Source organism: Rhinolophus sinicus, chromosome 9 (genome assembly GCF_057876585.1).
Source record: "Rhinolophus sinicus isolate RSI-liver-muscle chromosome 9, RSI-T2T, whole genome shotgun sequence".
NCBI classification, from domain to species: Eukaryota; Metazoa; Chordata; class Mammalia; order Chiroptera; family Rhinolophidae; genus Rhinolophus; species Rhinolophus sinicus.
Window position 1 is genome coordinate 33,522,048 of NC_142509.1, and position 20,850 is coordinate 33,542,897.

The 20,850-nt window shown below is 39.5% G+C and overlaps 1 protein-coding gene across 5 annotated transcripts in view; it reads left to right on the top strand.

The window, feature by feature from the left end:
- Positions 1 to 20,850, top strand: part of HECTD4 (HECT domain E3 ubiquitin protein ligase 4) — a 167,408-nt gene that overhangs the window by 30,400 nt on the left and 116,158 nt on the right. For all 5 annotated transcript variants that reach the window (XM_074321579.2, XM_088801010.1, XM_074321581.2 and 2 more), the window contains exons 2-4: positions 14,862 to 15,379; positions 18,795 to 18,884; positions 19,615 to 19,745. In XM_074321579.2, the coding sequence (XP_074177680.2) occupies positions 14,862 to 15,379; positions 18,795 to 18,884; positions 19,615 to 19,745 (739 nt within the window). The remainder of the gene's footprint in view (positions 1 to 14,861; positions 15,380 to 18,794; positions 18,885 to 19,614; positions 19,746 to 20,850) is intronic.

The window sequence follows — 20,850 nt, forward strand, 5'->3', positions numbered from 1 at the left end:
GATAGATATTTTAGGTTGATTTCAGTTTTCTCTAATACCAATGATCAATATCTTTGTACCTCCAAATGTTTCTGAATCCTCACAGTGCTTATTAATATTTTGTACATCAGAAGGCACATCATAAATAAAGCCTGTTGAATTGAATTTGAAGACTACTGCTTTATTTATAAATAGAATTCAGTAGTATCTGTCAAAGTCATAGTAGTGTCAAAAAATTTGTAGTAGAGTATAGTTTTGAGAGAATGTCAGTGTCACTAGCTAATTGTGTGCCCTGAACTTCAAGGATGCAAGTTGAACCCTTTTACAACAAATCTGTGTAAGTAAAGTATTTTTAAGCCTTAGTTGATAGGACATTTTTTTGTTATAGTTGATACAGCGTATTCCAGTGTAATAAGAAAAATGACATCTTTGGATGTGATTTTGCCTGTAATTTAAAGAATTTTAATGAATTGTAAAATTCTAGTGATATAATCTTGCAAAAAAAAAAAAGGAATCTGATATTTCATTTTATCAGTAACCTCTGGGTAATATAGAGTGATGTAAGTAAAATGTGTATCGATGTGGTAAATTACATTGTGTTTCAAATGACTTTCCAAGATGTACACTCTTTTGGTTGTGGTTTATGCTTCATTTTGTTGTCTCTTACTTTGCTTACCAAGAAAGGATTCCTTTGGTAGAAAGTCATGTTGGAAAGAGAAATTGAACATTAGATATCTTGTGACATTTTAGAACATAGGTATAACATGGCATATGTGGCTTTGGCAGCAAGAATTAATAAAAAATGTGACAGAAGCAACTTCTGGCTGTTGAAATTCATAAGGCACTAGGTCTTTTTCGGTGTCGTAGAGTATTTTTGAGTGTTTATCCTGTGTCAGTTCTAGGCAAGGATGTTATTCAAAAGTGATAGAATTCAAAAGCAGCACGAAGAGGGGGCATTTTATGTATTTTGCTTTAATGATTGGTAAAAGTCTTAGAAATTGAATTCATAGGTTCCAGATAAAGGCCCGAAAAAGTGGATTCTTTTTCCTTACGTTTTTCTGATCATGGGACAGGAACAATAGCTCAGAAATGGCTAGTATAGATTTCAGGTATCAAAAGTGAAGCTATAGGTTATGAGTCAGTTTAGTCTTTCTAATGTCCAACTGAGAGGAAAATGGATGAGCAAACCTTTGGGGTTGATAGTCATATTTTGGGTGAGTAATATTTGACATATGTTAATTTCATCAGAAAGTTTTGCCTTTAGATGTAAATACATTTTAGCCAAGAGTTTCTGGATTTGTCCCTGATTTGCTAAGGTCAGAGTTGAATATCTGAGTATCTAATAGCTCTGAGTACCTGATATGATTAAACTTTGTAGTACCTTCATTTTAGTGATTTGTCCTTATAATCCTTGCCCCCTTCCTCCAACAACATGTTAAGTTTTAGCTAGGAAAGGTACATTTAATTTTAGCTAGTTGGTTAGTTTTTCTGAACATTTGTTCTTTCCAGTCTGAGGGAGACAGATGGATTTGAATTGTAAAGTGGAGTCTTTTGATTTAGTAGAAGAAATAACCAGTGAAGTGATAGACGAGGTTTCCAGGCAGTTTTAATTAGTCAGGCACAGCTGTGAGCAGGAATGGACGAGGACAAGATTCAGTGGCAAAGAAGATGCTGCATTCCCCGCGTTTCTTAGAGGGAGTTAGTGGTCAGCCATGACCATCGGCTGTTTTTATTGAGTAGTCACTGGGTGCATACTCACGTGCTCGCCTAACCCAGCCAAACAGTGACAGGCCACAGGTTTAGAACTAACGCCTCTGATCTCTAATCAAAGTCTGGATGACACTGATTTCAGCTTTCTTGTTCACATTGACCAGTAGATGAGGTCAAGTAGAAGAGCTGACCTGGGAGTGTGCTTGGAAGCGGAGCTTTACTGTGCCTGTTTCTTTCCTTGTTTTGTTTTGTTTTGTTTTGTTTGGGGGGCTGCACGTGCACTGCCAGGCAGCATGTTTAGTCATTTGCTCATTCAACAAATATTTATTGAGCACCTATTATGTGCCAGGTTCTCTGGTGCTTGGGATACATTAGGGAACTAAATAGACAAAGTTGGAAGCTATAGTGCCAGAGTTTGAAATAAATTTGAAAAGATTTGTTTTCAAATAATATTAATTAAAGTTATGGAGTGCTTACTACATGCCAGGTGCTGTGCTTTGTGCCTTATTTTTGGAGAAACAGTTCACAGCATACTGAGATTTTTAGCAGAAGATACAAAGATGAATGAATCTAAGTCTGCCCTCTTGAGGAGTTTACAATCTATGAGCATCCTCCTGGTACGTAAGAATTATTAATATCTGTAAAACTTATGTTTTAATTGAGAATATGATTAGAATCCCTCCTGGGCATGATTCTGAGAATCAACAAATTTTGCAAACTGGGGCCTGTGTGTCCCTCCTGGGAGAGTGGGCCATCACAGTGCACGTCAGATGGCAGTGGTGAGGTTTACTGCCTGCCCTCAATCCAGGGGTACTGTAGGCAGGGTTTGTCAACCTCTGCCAGGTGATTCTCCGTGGTGGGGGCTGTCCTGTGCGTCGTGTGTCCCGCGAGGGCCAGGAGCACCTCTATACTTGTGACAACCGAAACGTCCCTGGGCACTGCCACATGTCCTCTGGGGGTAATCTCTGTCCACCTTCCCACCCCCGCCCCCTTTAAGAGTCTCTGCTCTACACGTCTATCTCGCTAGACAACCAGAGCTCCTTCCAGAGGCCGGCGCGGCGACAGCCTCACCCAGAGCTTTGCTTGTGCATCTGCTTGCACTGGTCCTAAAAATATGAAGCTATTCACACCTTGTACTGGGAGTACTGTCATTATACAAGGAGGGCATCTCTATAGAGAAACCACTAAGTTCTTAGCAGCACTGGGGATAGTGACCATGGCCTGCTTTTCAGGGCTGGAATAATGATAAGAATTACAGCAGTTTGTTACTATTAAATATAGAATGTATTCAAAAATATACATGTAAGGTATATATCTTTTGGGTAGAACTTTTGCATATAAATAAATTATAAATAACATAAATAAATTAATAAATTAAGTAAATGCAAATAAATCAATAAATTAAGCACATCAAATAAATTTAATATATAAATTCATTATATATAAATAAATTAAAAATATATTTAAGTTAAATATATTAATAAATATATTTATATCCTGTGATCCCAGCACCCAACCCAGTTGAGAAATACATGGATTCTTACCCGTCCCTTTTAAAGCCCTCTGTGTGTTCCACCATCCAACCCTCCCTCTGTCCACATAGGAAACCACTCTGCTGAATTTTGTGGTTCGTTTTCTCTTGCTTGTCTTTATTGTTTTATCATGTTATGCCCACAACCCCAAATATCACAGAGCTTACTTTTGTGTGTTTTAAGTACATAAATGTAGTGTGCCTTATGTAATTTTTTGGTCTCACTTTTTTTCTCTATTCTACATGTGTGGTATGATCCTTCCATGTTGATGTGTGTAGCTATACTTCATTTATTTTCACCGCTGTGTCATTTTGCATTATTTGACTCCATCACAGTGTGTAACCAGTCTCCTGTGGATGGATATTTGAGTAGTTTTGTTTGTTACCATAAACAGCGCTGCTGTGAATATTCTTATACTTGTCATCTGGTGCTGGCGTGCAAGACTTACTGCAGGGAGTTAATTCCCTAGGAGCGGAGGCTGGGTTGCAGGCTGCCTGCGTGCACTAGGCCTAACCGTGGCTCCTCATCAGATGCTAATCCTTGGAAACCTGTAAATGTTACCTTGTATGGAAAGAGGCTCTTGGCAGGCCTGATTAAATTAAGGACCTCGAGCTGGGGAGACACTCCTGGATTATCAGGTGGGCCCTAAAGGCAATCACAAGTGTCCTAAATAGAGGAGAGGCGGAGGGGGTGTTCACGAGTATAAGAGAAGGAGGCCCGCAGGGGCTGGGATTGGTGTGCGGTGCTCACAGCTAAGGAATGCTGGCAGCCACCGAAAGGCAGTGTGAGCGCCAGGAAGCCCATTCCTTCCTAGAGCCTCTGGAAGGAGGGGGGCCCCCGCTAACACCTTGAACTTGGCCCAGTAATTCTGAGTTTGGACTTCTGGTCTCCAGAACTGTGAGAAAATCAATATCTGTTGTTTTAAGCTGGTAGGTTTGTGGTGCTTTGTTACAGCAGCCACAGGAAACAAAGACCAAGGCATTTTCAATTTAACGGGACAATGCCAATTGTTTTCTAATTTATATTTCCACCAGGAATTCAAAAGAATTCCTATTGTTTCATTCTTTTCAGCATTTAGTACTTTTACATTTTACCAATAGGAGATTTTATGAAGCAATTTTATAAAACCTAGTGCAAATTTTGAAAAATTTAGGATGTAAAAACAAAAAATTGAGTACACTAATAAAGTGAAAATGTTGGTATTGAATACTATAAAAATGAAGTTGAAAGGCTTTGATAAATTTTTATGCTGTACATAATGTGTTATACCTGTTATTTCTCTACTCTCATCTCCACTGAGCATTTCTGCACACACTTCCTCCTCTAAAAAATAATCCCGTGAGATCCCTTGGTTCTCATTACATGAATTGGCATGCTCTTTAGTTTCTCTTTGGTTTATTTCTATTTTTACTCGATCTCATCTTACAAAATCTTTTTTGGCTAAACACAGATGGGTAAAATAGTATTTTGTGGGGATGAGGCAGTAACGATAACCTATCTGCTTAATAAGATAGTATATTTGTGCATGTATTTTGTGGGAACAGATGTTAGTCATCAATCCCAGAAAATGTATTACATCCGTGTCTCCTGAAGTATATTATTTGATGGGAAACGTATTGCTCATACTAACAATAATTGTACCTTAGAGGTGAATTGCATTTGGCACTTTAAAAAAATAACTGTAAAATGTATTTTCTCATTTGATTAATTTGTTTCTTGTGTTCCTTAAGGGTAAGCATTTAAGCAAATATATTTACTTATTGAGGAAACTGGTTAATAATACAGGCACACCTCGTTTTATTGTGCTTCACAGATGTTGCATTTTTTCTAATTGAAAGCAGGACCCTCCACCAGCAGAAAGATTTTGACTCGCTTTATTGTGATAACTTGCTTTATTGGGGTGGTCGTACCTCCGAGGTATGCCTGTAGTTGTTTGTAAACAGTTTTGAGAGTCCTAAGAAAACGTTTCTATTAGCAAAATTAAATGGCGAATGGAGGTGATTTAGCTAAACCCGTTTGAAAAAGCTGCTTGTTTTAATAGTCCTAGCACTGGAAGAAGAAATCCAGTGTGTCATTTATAAGAACTGTAATAGGGCCGTCCAGTTTCTCTTTGATTATGGCCAGTGATGGGCTCTCACAACCTCTCACTATAACCTTTTTTGGTTTTGACAGTCTTTAAAAATAAAAAAGTTTTCTTACAAAACTTTATAAAATTGCCAAAGTATGTAATATAAAAGTAGACAGAATTGCATAATCAACCCCTATGTACCCATCACCAACTTCAACCGTTTTCAACTCATGGCCAATCTTGTTTCAGCTATTCTGCCACCTATAATACTTCTCTTTCCCATATTACTCCTGTATTATTATGAAGTAAATCCATGACATATCATTTTATCCATAAATATTTCAGTGTGTATCTAACAGATAAGGACTCCTTTTAAAAATGTAACCATAATAGTATTTCATATCTTTAAAAATGAAGGTCTTTAATATAATCAAATATGCAGTGTTCAAATTTTCAGTTGTCTTATAAATAATTGTGCTAATTTTTAAAAACGGTTTTGCGAGTCAGCCTATAAATAAGATGCAGACACTGAGATTGGTTGATGTCCTTTAAACTATAGGTTTCCTCTCCATCTTTTTTTTTTCTTGCCTTGCAATTTATTTGTTGAAGAAACTTGGTCTTTGTCCTGTTGTTTCCCACAGTCTGAATTACACTTACCAACCCCCATGGTATAGTTTAACATGTTTTATCTGTCTTCTATGAATTTGGATCTCTAGACCTTGGTTTGATCAGATTTGGGTTGTTTTGTTTTGTTTTGGCATGACTGCTTCATGGGTGGTGGTGTATATTTTCTTCGGTTGGCGTGTAACGTCTGCTTTTTTTGTGATGTTTGCAGCTATTAATACTAAAGCTCAGTGCCTAGATCTATTCCATTAGATTGCAAAATGGTGATAGTCTGTCGTTTCTTTATTTATTAGCATTCTATAAAGAGTTCTCTCTTATCAAGTAGGGTGTACAGTTCATATGAGAAAGGTGGGATAAATCTTTGAATCTTTCCCTGGGTTAACCAATTTTTTTTAAAAAAGATTTTATTGGGGGAAGGGGAACAGGACTTTATTGGGGAACAGTGTGTACTTCCAGGCCTTTTTTCCAAGTCAAGTTGTTGTCCTTTCAGTCTTAGTTGTGGAGGGCGCAGCTCAGGTCCAGGTCCAGTTGCCGTTGCTAGTTGCAGGGGGCGCAGCCCACCATCCCTTGTGGGAGTCAAACAGGCAACCTTGTGGTTGAGAGGACGTGCTCCAACCAACTGAGCCATCCGGGAGCTCAGCGGCAGCTCAGCTCAAGGTGCCATGTTCAATCTTAGTTGCAGGGGGCAGAGCCCACCATCCCTTGCGGTACTCGAGGAATTGAACTGGCAACCTTGTGGTTGAGAGCCCATTGGCCCATGTTGGAATTGAACCGGCAGCCTTTGGAGTTAGGAGCATGAAGCTCCAACCGTCGGAGCCACCAGGCCAGCCCCTGGATTAACCAATTTTTAAAATGGGTTGGTTTGCCTCTATCCTCCAATGGTGGTGATTTTTCTTTTTTGTAATGTCATTATAAGCTTGTGGAGTTTTGCAGTTTTGTTGAAATATAATTGACATAAATCACTGTAAGTTTAAGGTGTACAGCATAATGATTCGACATATATATTGTGAAATGATTACTGCTATAATTTTAGTTAGCATCCATCATCTCATATAAATGCAATAAAAAGAGGAAGAAAAAAGAGAAAAGGAAAAAGGTATTTTTCCTTGTGATGAGAACTCTTAGGATTTATGCTCCTAACTTTCATGTGTATCGTACAGCAGTGTTAACTATAGCCAGCAGCTGTACGTTACACCCCCCCGCCTGTTTATCTTGTAACTGGAAGTTTGTACCTTTGACCACCTTTCTCCTATTTCCCTTCTCCTCTCCCTGCCTATAGTAACCACAAATCTGATCCCTTTTTCTGAATTTTTTTTTTAAGGTTCCATATATAAGTGAGATCTTACAGTATGTGTCTTTGTCTGACTTATTTCACGTAGCAGAATGCCCTCAAGGTCCACCCGTGTTGTATCAAATGGCAGGATTCTCCCCGGCCTTTCATGGCTGAATAATATGCCGTGTGTGTGTGTGTGTGTGTGTGTGTGTGTGTGTGTGTACCTCCCAACTTCTTTATCCGTTATCTGTCAGTGGACACCGAGGTTATTTCCACGTCCTGGCTATTTTAAACAATGCTGCTGTGAACATATAGGTGCAGATTTTTCGAATTCGTGTTTTTGTTTCCTTTGGATACATTCCCAGAAGTAGAATTGCTGGATCATATGGTAGTTCTATTTTTATTTTTATTTTTTGAGGAAGCTCCATACTGTTTTCCATAGTGGCTATACCAGCTTACAATCCACCAACAATACAGAAGGGTTCCCTTTTCTCTACGTCCTTTCCACAAGCTTGTGGGTTTAAATGTATCTGATGTGTTCCTGTCCATTGCAGTTATTTTTTTTGATTTGGCAAAATCATTGTTTCTCAAAATGGACTAATCTTTATCTAAAGAAGAGATGCAAATGACCAACAAGCCCATAAAAATATGCTGAACAGTATGAGCTATTGGAGACGTAAAAATCAAAACCTCATGAATTACCACTTCCCATCCACTCAGATGGCTCTAATCAAAAGACCCATAATAACAAGTGTTTGCTGTGACGTGGACAGATAGAAATCTTCATACATTGGTGGTGGTCATGTAAAATGGTGCAGCCACTGTTAAAAAGTTTAGCAGTTTCTCCAAAGGGTAAACATCGGTAACATGTGACTTAGTAGTTTCATTCTTGGGTATAGAGTCAAGAGGATGACAACATGTCCACACACAAACTCTTGTACGTGAATGTGCACAGCAGCATTATCCATAATAGTCAGAAAGGGAAACAACCCCAATGTCTACCAACTGATGACAGAAAAATAAGATGCCGTGTGTTCATACAATGGAATATTATTCAGCAATAAAAAGGAATGAAGTACTGATACATACCATATACAACAGGGATGTAGCTTGAAAGCCTTATGCTAAGTGAAAGAGGGCAGTCACAAATACCACGTTTAGTGCATGAAATGTAAAGTATAGGTAAATCTCTCGACAGTAGATTCGTGATTGTCTAGGGCTGAGAAGTTTGGTGGAAAATGGGGAGTGACTGCTAATGGACATAGAGTTTCTTTTTGAGGTGTTCAGAGCATTGTGAAATTGTAAATGATGGCACAACTCTGACTATACTAAAAGCCATTGAATTGCACACTTTAAGTGGGTGGATTTTTTTTTTTTTTTATAACGCCAATGTGCCCACATGATCAAGTGCTATTTTTTTTTATTTTTTTTTAAGATTTTATTGGGGAAGGGAAACAGGACTTTATTGGGCAACAGTGTGTACTTCCAGGACTTTTTTTCCAAATCAAGTTGTTGTCCTTTCAGTCTTAGTTGTGGAGGGCGCAGCTCAGCTCCAGGTCCAGTTGCCGTTGTTAGTTGCAGGGGGTGCAGCCCACCATCCCTTGCAGGAGTCGAAACCGGCAACCTTGTGGTTGAGAGGATGCGTTCCAACCAACTGAGCCATCCGGGGGCTCAGCGGCAGCTCAGCTCAAGGTGCCGTGTTCAATCTTAGATGCAGGGGGCGCTGCCCACCATCCCTTGCAGGACTCAAGGAATCAAACCGGCAACCTTGTGGTTGAGAGCCCACTGGCCCATGTGGGAATCGAACCGGCAGCCTTCGGAATTAGGAGCATGGAGCTCTAACCGCCTGAGCCACTGGGCAGGCCCCAAGTGGGTGGATTTTATGGTGTGTGAATTATGTTACAATAAACCTTTTATAAAAGCGATATTATTTCCAAAAAGGATTACCCAGAATCCCCCAGAGAGCCTGCTTAAGACGCAGATTCCAGGGCACATCCTAGACTCTGGAAACAGTCTTTAGAAGTGGATCCCAAGAATCTCTTTCTAAAGTAAATACACCCAGGAATTCCGATATATGCTGAATTATCATCAAAATTCCTCATTGTGCTGTGCCTCCCTGTAACTTCCTATTCTGCCTCTTCTGGAGCAACAGGGAATGTCTTCCTCTGCCACATGGCAGCCCTTCAGTTGCAGGAAGGCAGCTCCGCCTTCCAACTCATCTCTTTTGTGGCCCACGCGTCCCCAGTTCCTTAACCATTTCTCATGTAACACGATTGCCAGATTCGTCAAATAACCATTTCCTGGACACACTCTAGTCTGTTAATCACTTCTTAAAATGAGGTCCTCTGAACTGCAGGGTATATTCCAGTTATAGTTTGACCATTGCAGAATCCACATGGGATTGTTACCTGCCTTGCTGCTGACCCTGGGATTCTCCTAATGCATTGTAAGTTGGCATTAGCATTTTTTAAAGTGTTGGCTCAAACAAAGCCTGTGTTTAATTCAAACCTCCTTTACCCCACCCCCAACACTCCAGCATTTATCTAGCCAGGTCTTCCTTCTTGTAGGATTTTCTGGAAAAATTCCCTTTCTTGGTGGTGAGCTGCTCTAAAAGAAGGAAGTATCTGTAATGTCCTAACACTTGTTTAGCGGTTTCAACTTTTTCAGAGCACTCACTGTACGTTATTTCCTTTGATCTTAACAGCTGTGTAAAATGGAAGCAGGTGTTATCCTCATTTTACAGATGTAGAAACACAGACCGAGAAAGTTTAAGTAAAATGCCTACACGGAAACAGTTATTTGCAGAGGCTGGGCTGACCCCAATTCCCCTGACTCGGTGGTTTGCAATCTTGGCTGCCCATTTGCCCGTGGAGTTAAAAAACAAAAAGGAGGCCTACGTCCCATCCCCAGACATTCTGAGTTAATCAGACTTGGGGGTGGGGGGTGGGGGCTACTCGTTTGTTCTGTTTAAAAAGCTTTCAAAGCAATTCCAATATTCAGCCTGGTTGAGAACAACTGCCCTAACTCATATTCCCCTCCTTCTATCACATTTATTTTCTTGATCTAATTAAGAGTCTCTGATGTGGAAGGGGAAGAATATTTTTTCATTGCTCCAGAAGGCAGAATTATAATCAGTACAAGTGAGAGAGGGTTACTCACATGTACAGTGGGAACCAGATGTACGTCCTAAGGGAATTATTCTTGGACTTTATGTATCTCATTCATTCATTTATCAAGCATTTTTGTGCCAGACACTACCTTTAAGCTCTGCTCATACAAATGTGAGTAAGATATGGTTTCCCCCTTTCAGGACTCACAGTTGAAAGAGAGGACAGACTGTAAATAAACAACATTATGGTAGATATGGTAAATGTTACACATATTAGAGTTGTAAAATTTCTTAATTTGTTAAATTTTTTATTTAAAAACTGCCAACAGTGATTTTCTTACTAAAATATATTCATGCTAAGCGTTTGAATATATCACTATAGTAATCTTTGTGTTAAGTATGTAAATCAAGCAATTAACAGATATAGTTAGTCTTTTCCGAGATAGCTTTTTTCTTTAAATACTCCTAATAAAATTTATAATAGTGTTTAAACTCTTTTGAGGAGTTCATTCCTACATCTCCCTCCAAATGTTATTCTGTTGGTTACTAGGCATAGGGAGATCATTTGTATTGGTTCTGTAAAGAATTTATGTAGGTGGAAGAAATAACTTTATAACATGGAGAAACTTTTAGATATGGATTTGATGTCTTGGATCAACTTTCAAGAGCTGCTCTGTATACCACTCACTGCTTTTCCTTAATATACGTCATTTATTAAAAACCAACCATTGGTACATTCCTGTTGAGACAGCGGACATTTTTTCTTACGGTTTGTGGCTGACTCTCTGATAGAGGTATGTGCTGGGTACCGTGGAAATACGGAGAAGCCAGTTCTGGAAACTGGAAGAAGAGAGAGAGAAAGAGGAAATTGGAGTTTGTCAAAGTAGGTGGTAAAGCTGAGTTTTGAAAGATAGGTAGGATTTAGACTCAGTGAAGTGGACATTCAGGCAACAGCAGGGAGATGGAAAAAATAGGGCCCTGGTCACAGGGATGTGGCAAAAGATGAGACCTTAGGCGGAGGCCTGGACAATGGGGAACTTCCATGCGAAAAGAATTTGAACAGAGACTTCTTCTATGATGAGTCCTCCCAATTCTAACAATCCTGCTACCAACAGCAGTTGTATGAAGGACTGGGAAAAATCACCATGTCCTGGGGAAAGTGTTACAGGGCTGAGCCAAAGCGGAATAATCTGGTAACAGGTCAGGGTCCCTTCCTAGTTTGGCACCAAGCTATGCGCTAAAATTTATGAATTAAAGTGTGAAACTTAATCCTGGTTATCAGTTAAGTTAAAGACCCTTTTTAAAATGAAATGGTGAAAGAGTTTGAATGAACATGTATTTCCAAACTTGGATAAGGTCATGTAACTTCAGGGTCTAATTTAATTGATAAGTGATCCACTCTTGATTTAGGCTTTCCTATTGGAGATAGAATTCCATCCTTCCATTCACAGTTCATTTACTTAGTTCACACGAGATCTTTCTGATCTTTGAATTCCCGTATGTAATTCAATTTGGCCATGATTGCCAACTTCATAATGTAAAAAATGGTAGGCAAATCTGTAGAAGGGTTTAAAAATTCACTCGAACATTTGAGAGGGTTTCATGATTCTATATCCTTTACTGAAAAGTTTTGTATTGGGGTTGCAAGTCTGGCCAGTTGATCTGCTTTGAAATAATCCAGTTATAAACTCTTTTTATGCTGACTGGTTCATAAAATGAATTGAATCCATTAATGTACCATACTAGGGAGTATAGTAGTAGAATTCATCTATTTGGAGATTGAGTGATCCTGAGTTTTATGTATCATTTATTCTTGGAGAGTGAAAGGTTTTATTGTTCGTTGATAGTTCCCAACATCCACGGTGGTCTTCCCCTTCCCAACACCCCACCTTCCCTCCTAATCAGGAGTATAACCAGCCCTGCATTGAGATAAACTGCGGCAGCCCAAGTACAACAGACGGAACTAGTGAATTGATTTAAAGAAAGCACTTCCTGTGGTACTTGTGCATGTTCTTTGTCAGATATGTCCCCCAAGTTGTAAATGTATCCACTGTGTAACCTTTTGTTTGACTACCAGTTATTTAAAGATAGCATTTGCTTGTGAAAAATATCAGCTCTAGTTAGGACTGCTTTTCTTAAATATAAAGGATTTAACTTGTTATTACGCTTTCTTTTTTTTTTTTTTAATAGGGACCCCCCCCCATCTTTCTGTTACCACAATTACTAATGACATTTCAAACTTGAACAAACATGTTTTGCGTAGTCCTAAATATAGAGCATATACAGTTTTATACTGCTTTTTATTGTTGCTGTGTGGCTTTAATTTTTTTAGTTATTGCATAATATTCCATTGTGATATGTTTTAATTGAACACTTCCCTTTTGGACATTGAGATTGCTTCCACTTTTTCCACTATAATAAATAAGACTGCAATGAACATCTTTGTACATTTCCTATTTCTGGAATAGTTCTTTAGGGTAAATTCTTAGAATTGGGATTATTTTCTATTCCTTTCAGGAGTAGGCGCTAACATATCTTTAGCTTTTTACTTGACCCTTTTAGAGAATTATAGCTCTGCTTTTCTGAACAGCAAAGTACATTTAGGGGAGTACAGTAGCTCATGCCTAATCCGGACTTTTCCGCTAAGTATTAGTCTAGTTATTTTACATATATATATATAATGTTTTCTACCACTTCAAAAGTCTGTGTGCTCATTCTCATTGCCACATTTACTTGAAATGCATGTTGGCATTTCACGTTTCACGCCATAGCTGGGAGGTGTATGTTGTTTGTTTTCCCAGATGGAAAATGGAAATAAATTGGCTAAAATGATAGAGTCCTCTATGACTGTTCTTATGTCAAATATTGGAGTCTTGTTCATAGCCACATTTGGCTGGCAAAGAATATTTTGCCTACCTCCTATTAGCTTTCCAGAATGATTGTTGTTGTCTTAGCTTAAAAAAAAAATGTCATGTATGGTAAAATTACATGATGAGTATGAGTTACTTTGAAAGTTCCTCCCTTAATTGGGGTGACTTCAGCATTATCACCAAAGTACAGTCAGTGACCCTTCCTTCTGATTAAGGGTGACAGGGATCTTCCCTTTTCCTTAAATAACTTCTGTCCTTTTTAAAGAAACGAATATTAGTTTTCTAATGACATTTTGGTCTTTTATCTTCTTGGTCAAGAGCAGCCACTGAGGGCAGTGGTTTTATATGAAGACAAATCATTTCATATTCATAAGTACCGGAATAGATCCTCCATAGCTGACTTACTAAAACCCAGATATGATGTCTTTATAAAATGATTTTAGGCCATGACCTTCAAACTTTAGAATTCTAAAAAAATGGCAGCATAGCAGATGGTTTTGAGTGCTCATAAGAAACTGTTGAAATGGATAATGCTGAGTAGTCTAATGGATTTCTGAAAGCATAATGTGCTTTAGATATGGCTAAATCAATAAACATAGCAGTCACTTAAGTGTATATTATATAATATTTGGTTAATTATATTGTAACTCAAATTGTTTCAGAATATTTGTCTTTCAAGTGGAATGCTAAAAATATAACTGAAGTACTTATAAAAATAGAACCATCAGAAAAATGCAGAAGTATATTATGGTTTTTTTCCGCTAATCTTGATATTTGGAGTTAGCTACAGATTCTGTCATGCATTTTATGAACCATGAAATGCCATATATTTCAGAAGCACGAATGTTTGCGATTGATAAGAAAAATAAATAGCTGGGTTTAATGGTACTGAGTTGTTCTTTGATTCTTTTTTTTAAAGTTACTGTTTTTCTTTTTTATATTCTTCAATTCTTGAGCCCAATAAAAGCCTGTATTATATTTTTTAGTAGTTGCTTCATGTAACATAAGTAGATGGTCAATGCACCATAAGTAAAAATGTCCTTTCTTAGTTGATTGAGGAGTTAATGGTTTTTATTATTCCCCCAGTTGCTGAAAATCTAGAGGAGGCTTCCTGATGTTTGTGTGTTTTGGCAAGAAAACAGTGGTGGTTCCTCTATGAATATGAACTGGATAAATCTATAGCATGTCGCCCATTGAAATAGTGGATTAACAGTAGTAATTATGGAGTATTCTTCAAAATCAAAGAACAATAAACAATCATTTATTAGTAGGTATATTAGATTTTGAAGATAAAAGAAAACTTTGTTCTGTTTTTAAGGAGAATCCACCAGGTAATAGAAGTGAGAGACTTACATTTATAACGCAAGAGCATTTAATAAAGACTTACATCTTCATTTTCTGAAATAAATTTTTTTAATTAATTTCTGACTTCTACACCTAACTGTTTTCATGATTTGGGTTCTTTCAGTTAGGTCTAATCTCACGTTTAAAGGGAGCATTAGCAGAAATGCCGGGGGGGAAAAATCTCCATCAGCAAATACCTGGCTTTCAGCCCTTGTTTTCATATGTGGTTGCAATTAAAATCCTTTTTGCTGTGGGCCATTTTTCGATACCATCAGATATATTTGCGTCTGTAGATGAAAGCAATGGAGAAAGCAGCACTTCCCAACTTCTCCTCTATCGTTTCTCTCCTTAGATTTTAACATTTGAGACCAAGAACCCCACGGAATTAGCGGAACGATTGCGCTCTGTGTGTGGGAATCAGAGCAATGCCTATGCCCGCCTGCTGGAATACCGCCTGAACGCTTTGCGGGGACTGTGGAATGCCCAGCGCCAGCTGGCCTTGGAAGAGCAGCACGAGAGGGAAAGCTCGGGGGATGAAGAAACTCTGGCCCTGCTCAAACGCCAAGGCTTGCTGCAGCAACCCGAGCAGACTCCCTTCACGTCCCGCATGGGGCTGCTGCTCGTCTTCCCCCTTATTCAGTCCCAGAGCAGAACAGACCCCTCTCTCTGTAACATAACCGCCGAGGTGCTATTGAACTGCCTGCGTGACTGCCAGCCGTTGAGCTTGACCAAGGAGCCTGCTGACTGTCTCAATGGAATCGAAGCTCTGCTGTGCTCTTGGCTAGAGGAGACTTCGGACACAGGCCGGCACATCCCCCAGAAGCAAAAAGAGAATGCTGCTGCTGCCCTGGTGGCTTTGGCATGTGCCAGGTAAGGAAAGTCCCAGGTGCCCTTTGGTGACCCTGTGACTGCTGCTGCCTGGGCTGGGTGAGTGACGAAGCGGGCAAGCAGATTTGAGGGGAGTCTTAACATTCGGAAGTCCGTCTTTGTTGTCGGTATTGAATTCACAATTCACAACCTTGACCGTGCATAGGATGCTTTCACCAAAACTTGGCCCAGCAGCCTGAGCTGGAACCCAAGTCAAGTTTTCGCTTTCTGCTCTGCCATGATAACAGCTTAAACAGCTTAACGTGGAGACTCAACCCTTGCCATTATCTACTCACCCCTTAGATGGTTAGTGTTGTCCATCAGGCCATTGGTGGAGAATGTTCTATCTGTATTTCTTCTGGAAGGACAGGTAAACATTTTGTAGAGCTTTTACTATTTTTCACGCATGTCTGTAAAGAGTGATCAGCAAGCGAGTGGGTTATTACTCACCTGGACTCAATCACACAGACTTGGTCCAAAAATTATAATTTTGGGCCTCCATCCATTTATTTGGAAGATCTCTCTATATTTCAGGATTTAATAGTGTGCTGTCCCTGTGTGTATGTTGACAGTACTGAGCCACTGTAACAGGAAATGTCACGTGCTCAGAGTTCCCTTTCCAGCAGAGGATGCCTACATTCTCCTTCCCAGTCTCCTGCGTGACCCCTGGCCCACATCTGCGAGAAAAACGTTCACTACCCTTGTTGTCCTCCAGAGACCAGTGCGGACCATGTTCTGATGTATTAGTGCCACTCATCTGCCCCTCACCCTTCAGAATGTTTTCTTTGATGGGGTTCTTCTGTTTTAGCAAAGCTCATGTGGGAAAATTCTTCGTGGAGGATTATGAAGTCTTAGCTCTCAGACGTCTTCCCCTGTTTCTATGGTTTCGAAGTTCAATTTCAAGTGGTTGATCTCAAGCTATTTAAGGCAGAATGGCACCAGCATTTATTGTCAGTTTCTTTGCCCTGAGTACACTGTCATAGCGTAGTCTCCGGTCCCCGAAGACTGTAGTTGACTGTGGAAATCCTGCAATGAGCTTAGTTCTGGAGACATTACTGGGCGGTGCTGACATACGTTTCCTGTCAGGCACTATATTGGATTGACTTCTCTTTTTGCATAGGCAAAAGACAATTTCGAGCCATAAATAGATTTGCTAATGCATACATCCCATTTTGAGAAAATTGACTTTTACGTAGGACTGTCTTTAGACAGATTTAGGATGTTTTGGAATAATCGACTTTTCATTTCAAATATTTTTAAGTATTGAACACGGGATCATAGCTCACTTTTTAATTATGTGTTCAAATTCCATCTGAACCACAGGTATTGAAATGCTTCATGTACTTGAGATACCAAATTCTGTTTAGCAGAAATGTCGAAATGAATGTTTTGTTTTTTTGTTTTTTTTAAGACGGTTCCTATATTACATTGCTAATATTATCACTGTGTTCTGGACTTGGTTTACATCAGAAGTCACGTGCTTTTCAGCGTGAGACCAGTTCCTCATAACTGCATTAAGAAGTTATTAGGGGCATATTATTGAACTTTTGAGATGGGTGCTTTCAAAGACAAAACAACTTCTCCAAAACAACATTTTGAAGATGTTCATTCATTCAACCAACATTTATGGAGCATCTTGGATGTGCCGGGAGCCTTGCTAGGTCTGAGGGCCAGAGTGACTCGTGGTCTCTAACCTTACAGTTCAACCGACTCGGGGCGATTCATTTCGTCAATAATTATGGCTCACTTACCACATACAAGGCACTCTTCTCATCAGTGGGGCTACAGAGGGAGCGAGGTAGAGACTCCTTCCTGTTGCAAAATCTACTGAGAGCGAGAGAGGCAGACAACCAGCAACAAATAGATGTATATTTCTCAGAGGGCTAGTCACTGCAAGAAGACAGGGAGGATATTTTGATGGAGAATGACTCACGGAGATGGGGTTCAGCATTAGCTAGAGATACCAGGGAAGGCCTTGCTGAAAAGGTGACGTTTGAACTGAGGCCTGGATGAGGAGAAAGAGTCAGCCGTGCAAGAAAGCCCGTGGTCGAGTTTCAGGCGAGAGGAGCCGCCCGTGGCAGGTCTCTGACGCTCGCCCTGTGCGTGGGGCAGCTGAGGGCCAGCAAGGTGCGCTGGGCAGCTGGAGCGCAGTGGTGGGAGAGGGGCAGAGGGTGAGGCTGGCAGGGCCCCGATTGTGCAGGGGCTTAGGAACCGTGGAAGGAGTTTAAATTTTACTCTTGAAATCTGATTGATTAATGATAGCTTATAGTTGGTTTAATGGTTTGTATGTTCCAGTGTGCTTTTGCCCTTTTATTTTTCAACCTCACTGTAGCCCAGGGAGGTATCCCTGTTGGACAGATGAAGAAGCAAAAGTCCGTAGGAGTTAGGTGACAGGACTGAGATGGTGCCGCTGGTGAGTGGCAGAGCCAGGTTTCCGAGCCTGTGTGTCCTGACTCGCAACTTGTGCTTTTACACTCAGTCTGCTGCCTCCCTGCCTTATACTGTTCTTTGGTTTTGATCCTTTGAACAGCGGAGATAGTGAACGCGGCAGTTAAGTGGAGGACTCAGCCTACTCGGGCCAGTGTTAGGTATTCCATTTCTTTTGGGGTTTAGGCATATGATACCTAGCAATTAAAGCCTTGGCTAAGAGAATAAGGCAGCGATCTGAAGTCAGCCCATCTGATACAGGCGATCATTTAGTGCAGGAAATGTTCTTGTGGTGATTTATACTTGGGGTCTGGCCAGGTAAGCCTTGTGTATCGTAAAAGCACCTTCTTTTAGATCCTGCTGACCATATTATAGACTTCCCAGAGCCCCAAGCCTTGGGAACCAGAAAGAAATCGAGAAGTGGCGAGCTCTGGAAGTATTATAATCACGTACTTCTCAGAAGGAATACCTCTCAGCCCAAAGTATTAATTATTTGAGTGTATTCCTTTTCAGTCACATTTGATGTGATGGGGTTCGATGAGATGTTATGTAAAACAGATGAACTTAGCAAAGACAATAAAAAGTTAATCCTGGAAATACCGTTTGACTTTAAATAGAACCTCGTCCTATGAAATCCCTCCTCTCGACTAGAAACTGGCCTGATGATGAAAACAGTATCCAAGCTTCATAGACACATGTTCTTTGTACTTGAGCCGTATGTTTTGAGCTTTCGTGTTAGGAGACAATTATTTACCTTTACAAATGCAGCAAGAACATCACAGTTGGCATGATACCACTCACATAGTAACTTGTTGTATGAGCTGGTGGTAGCAGGTAAGAATCAAGTAGATTTTGTACAAATCTTCTGATTGGCAGAAGCAGATAGATACATTTTGGAACCCTCTCATGCGGTTAATAAAATTACCACTAGCAACCTTATTATTTGACTTTTCAATTTTGACGATTTTCTGTTTCCTCCTTTTATTTTTAGGGGATCATTGAAAACTTTTGTCCATACAGTCCATCTGTTACAGAAACAGACTGATCTAGGGTCCCTGCCTGTAGCTGATGTACTGTACAGGTAAGTTGTCCCTTTGGATCCTTACCTTTCCTCTACACAAGAGAGATTGCACATAAGGTCTCTTCTAATAGGTAGATTGCTCTATTAGGATTGCTCTTCTAATAGGTAGATTGCTGTTAGGTTCTAATAGGTAGAACTCTTATCAATTAATGATTCATATTTTTAAGTATATTTAGCATAGGTCTCTCATACACACACACGGTGCAAAAAAATGTATACACATTTTAAGAAAGGAAAAAACTATATTAAAATTGTAATACTCAATATATACCAATAACAAAAGATGATACAAGTCACGTTTGACTTCTGCAATGACAAGAGGTGCTCAACGTGGTTACCATCAGCGTCCACACACTTCTGATGACGGTAAACTACTGCTTGAGCAACGTTGACCAAAGTATTAATATCTCTTAAAACGTGTATACATTTTTTTGGCACCCCTGGAATACACACACACACACACACACACACACACACACACAAATGAATATATATATATATATATATATATATATTCATTTTGTACACAGCTGTAATTTTATTATAATATTTCTCTAAGCACTGCTTTGTAAATTTTAAATTTAGGAATATATTGTGAATCTTTCCAGATATATAATATCTGTATAAAACTGTTTTAGTTTCTGTTCTTTGAGATGGTAGGTAGACTTTTATTTTCTTGCTGAAATGGCTAGTCTCACTGTCTTTGTGATTCTCCATTTCCCCTTTTTAGGCTGTTGCTTTTGGAAGGGGGGCCTGGGTCCCCGTCCTGTTTGCTTGGTGGCAAACACATAGTATCATGGGGATATGAAGACATGTTGCCTGCACCAGAAAGCAACACTGGCTCCAGTTCTGAAAATAAAGGTAAGGTAAGGGTTTGGGCCTGTGATTCAAATTAAGATGTGAAAAGAATGGTTTTAGATCATTGTGGCAAACGATTTAGATATAACTCTGTATTCCTTTTAATTAAGAGCTCGAGGTTCCTGTACAGTGTGTTCATTGTCTGCTTTATCAGTCAAAGTATAAAAGCTGATACTCGGTGAGGTAAGAAAATGGATAGGTTTTACTATCGCAAGGAAAAGGTATCATCCGTACACTTCTGCCAGAGAGGCATGAATTACTTAAATTGGCTCCTGGGTATTTGAATTTGGGCATGGGAGCCTTAAGTTGAATTTTTATGTCCACGAACAGAGTATCATGTCTTTCAGCCTGATACTGTTTCTCTTAGTAATTTATTGCATGTGTGTTGATGAACCCTCCTGTCCTAAAAGCAAAAAAAAAAAAAAAAAAAAAAAAAAGACATTGTTCCGGGAGCATGAGATGTTAAGTATCTCCTTTAAACAAAGTGGGCTGGATTCAAATGTTTTTACAGTTTCACAAGTACGACATATCAGTTTATTCTGTGATCTCAGCGAAAATGGCAGAAGCTGTCTTAGTTGACCTCCACTTAACTGACTTGGCCAGATGAATTCGACCTCTTTATTCACTTGGTAGATGTACTGTCTCTGCCCTGGTCTCCCAAAACCCATGGTGCTTTCGCTTGTGGCGTTGCAGGCTGCTGGGAGTACACCGTGGCCCAAACCTGTTTGTTACTGTGATTAGTACTTGTTATGATATATCATTAAATATTACCTAACTGATGAAGTAGGAATTTTAAAAACTCCAGGAAATTGTTTCCATTAAAAAAATGGAATGTCTTAAAAAGATTCACCAAAGTAAATCTCTAAGAAATTAGCGTTAAAAATGATTACCCACTTTAACTGATTGTGTTTTGGAGAACCAATAGGTACAAACTACACTTGTCTCCGATTAGTATACTAAATTTTTGAGATAGCAGCATACTTGGTATTAACTCGAGTACTGTGACACTGGATTTCCCCAAATATGACAAGCAGTAGACAAACTCCACTTAAACGTAGTGAGTGGAGTGATTATGAAAAGAAACACTGAAAATTTTATTTACAAGCTG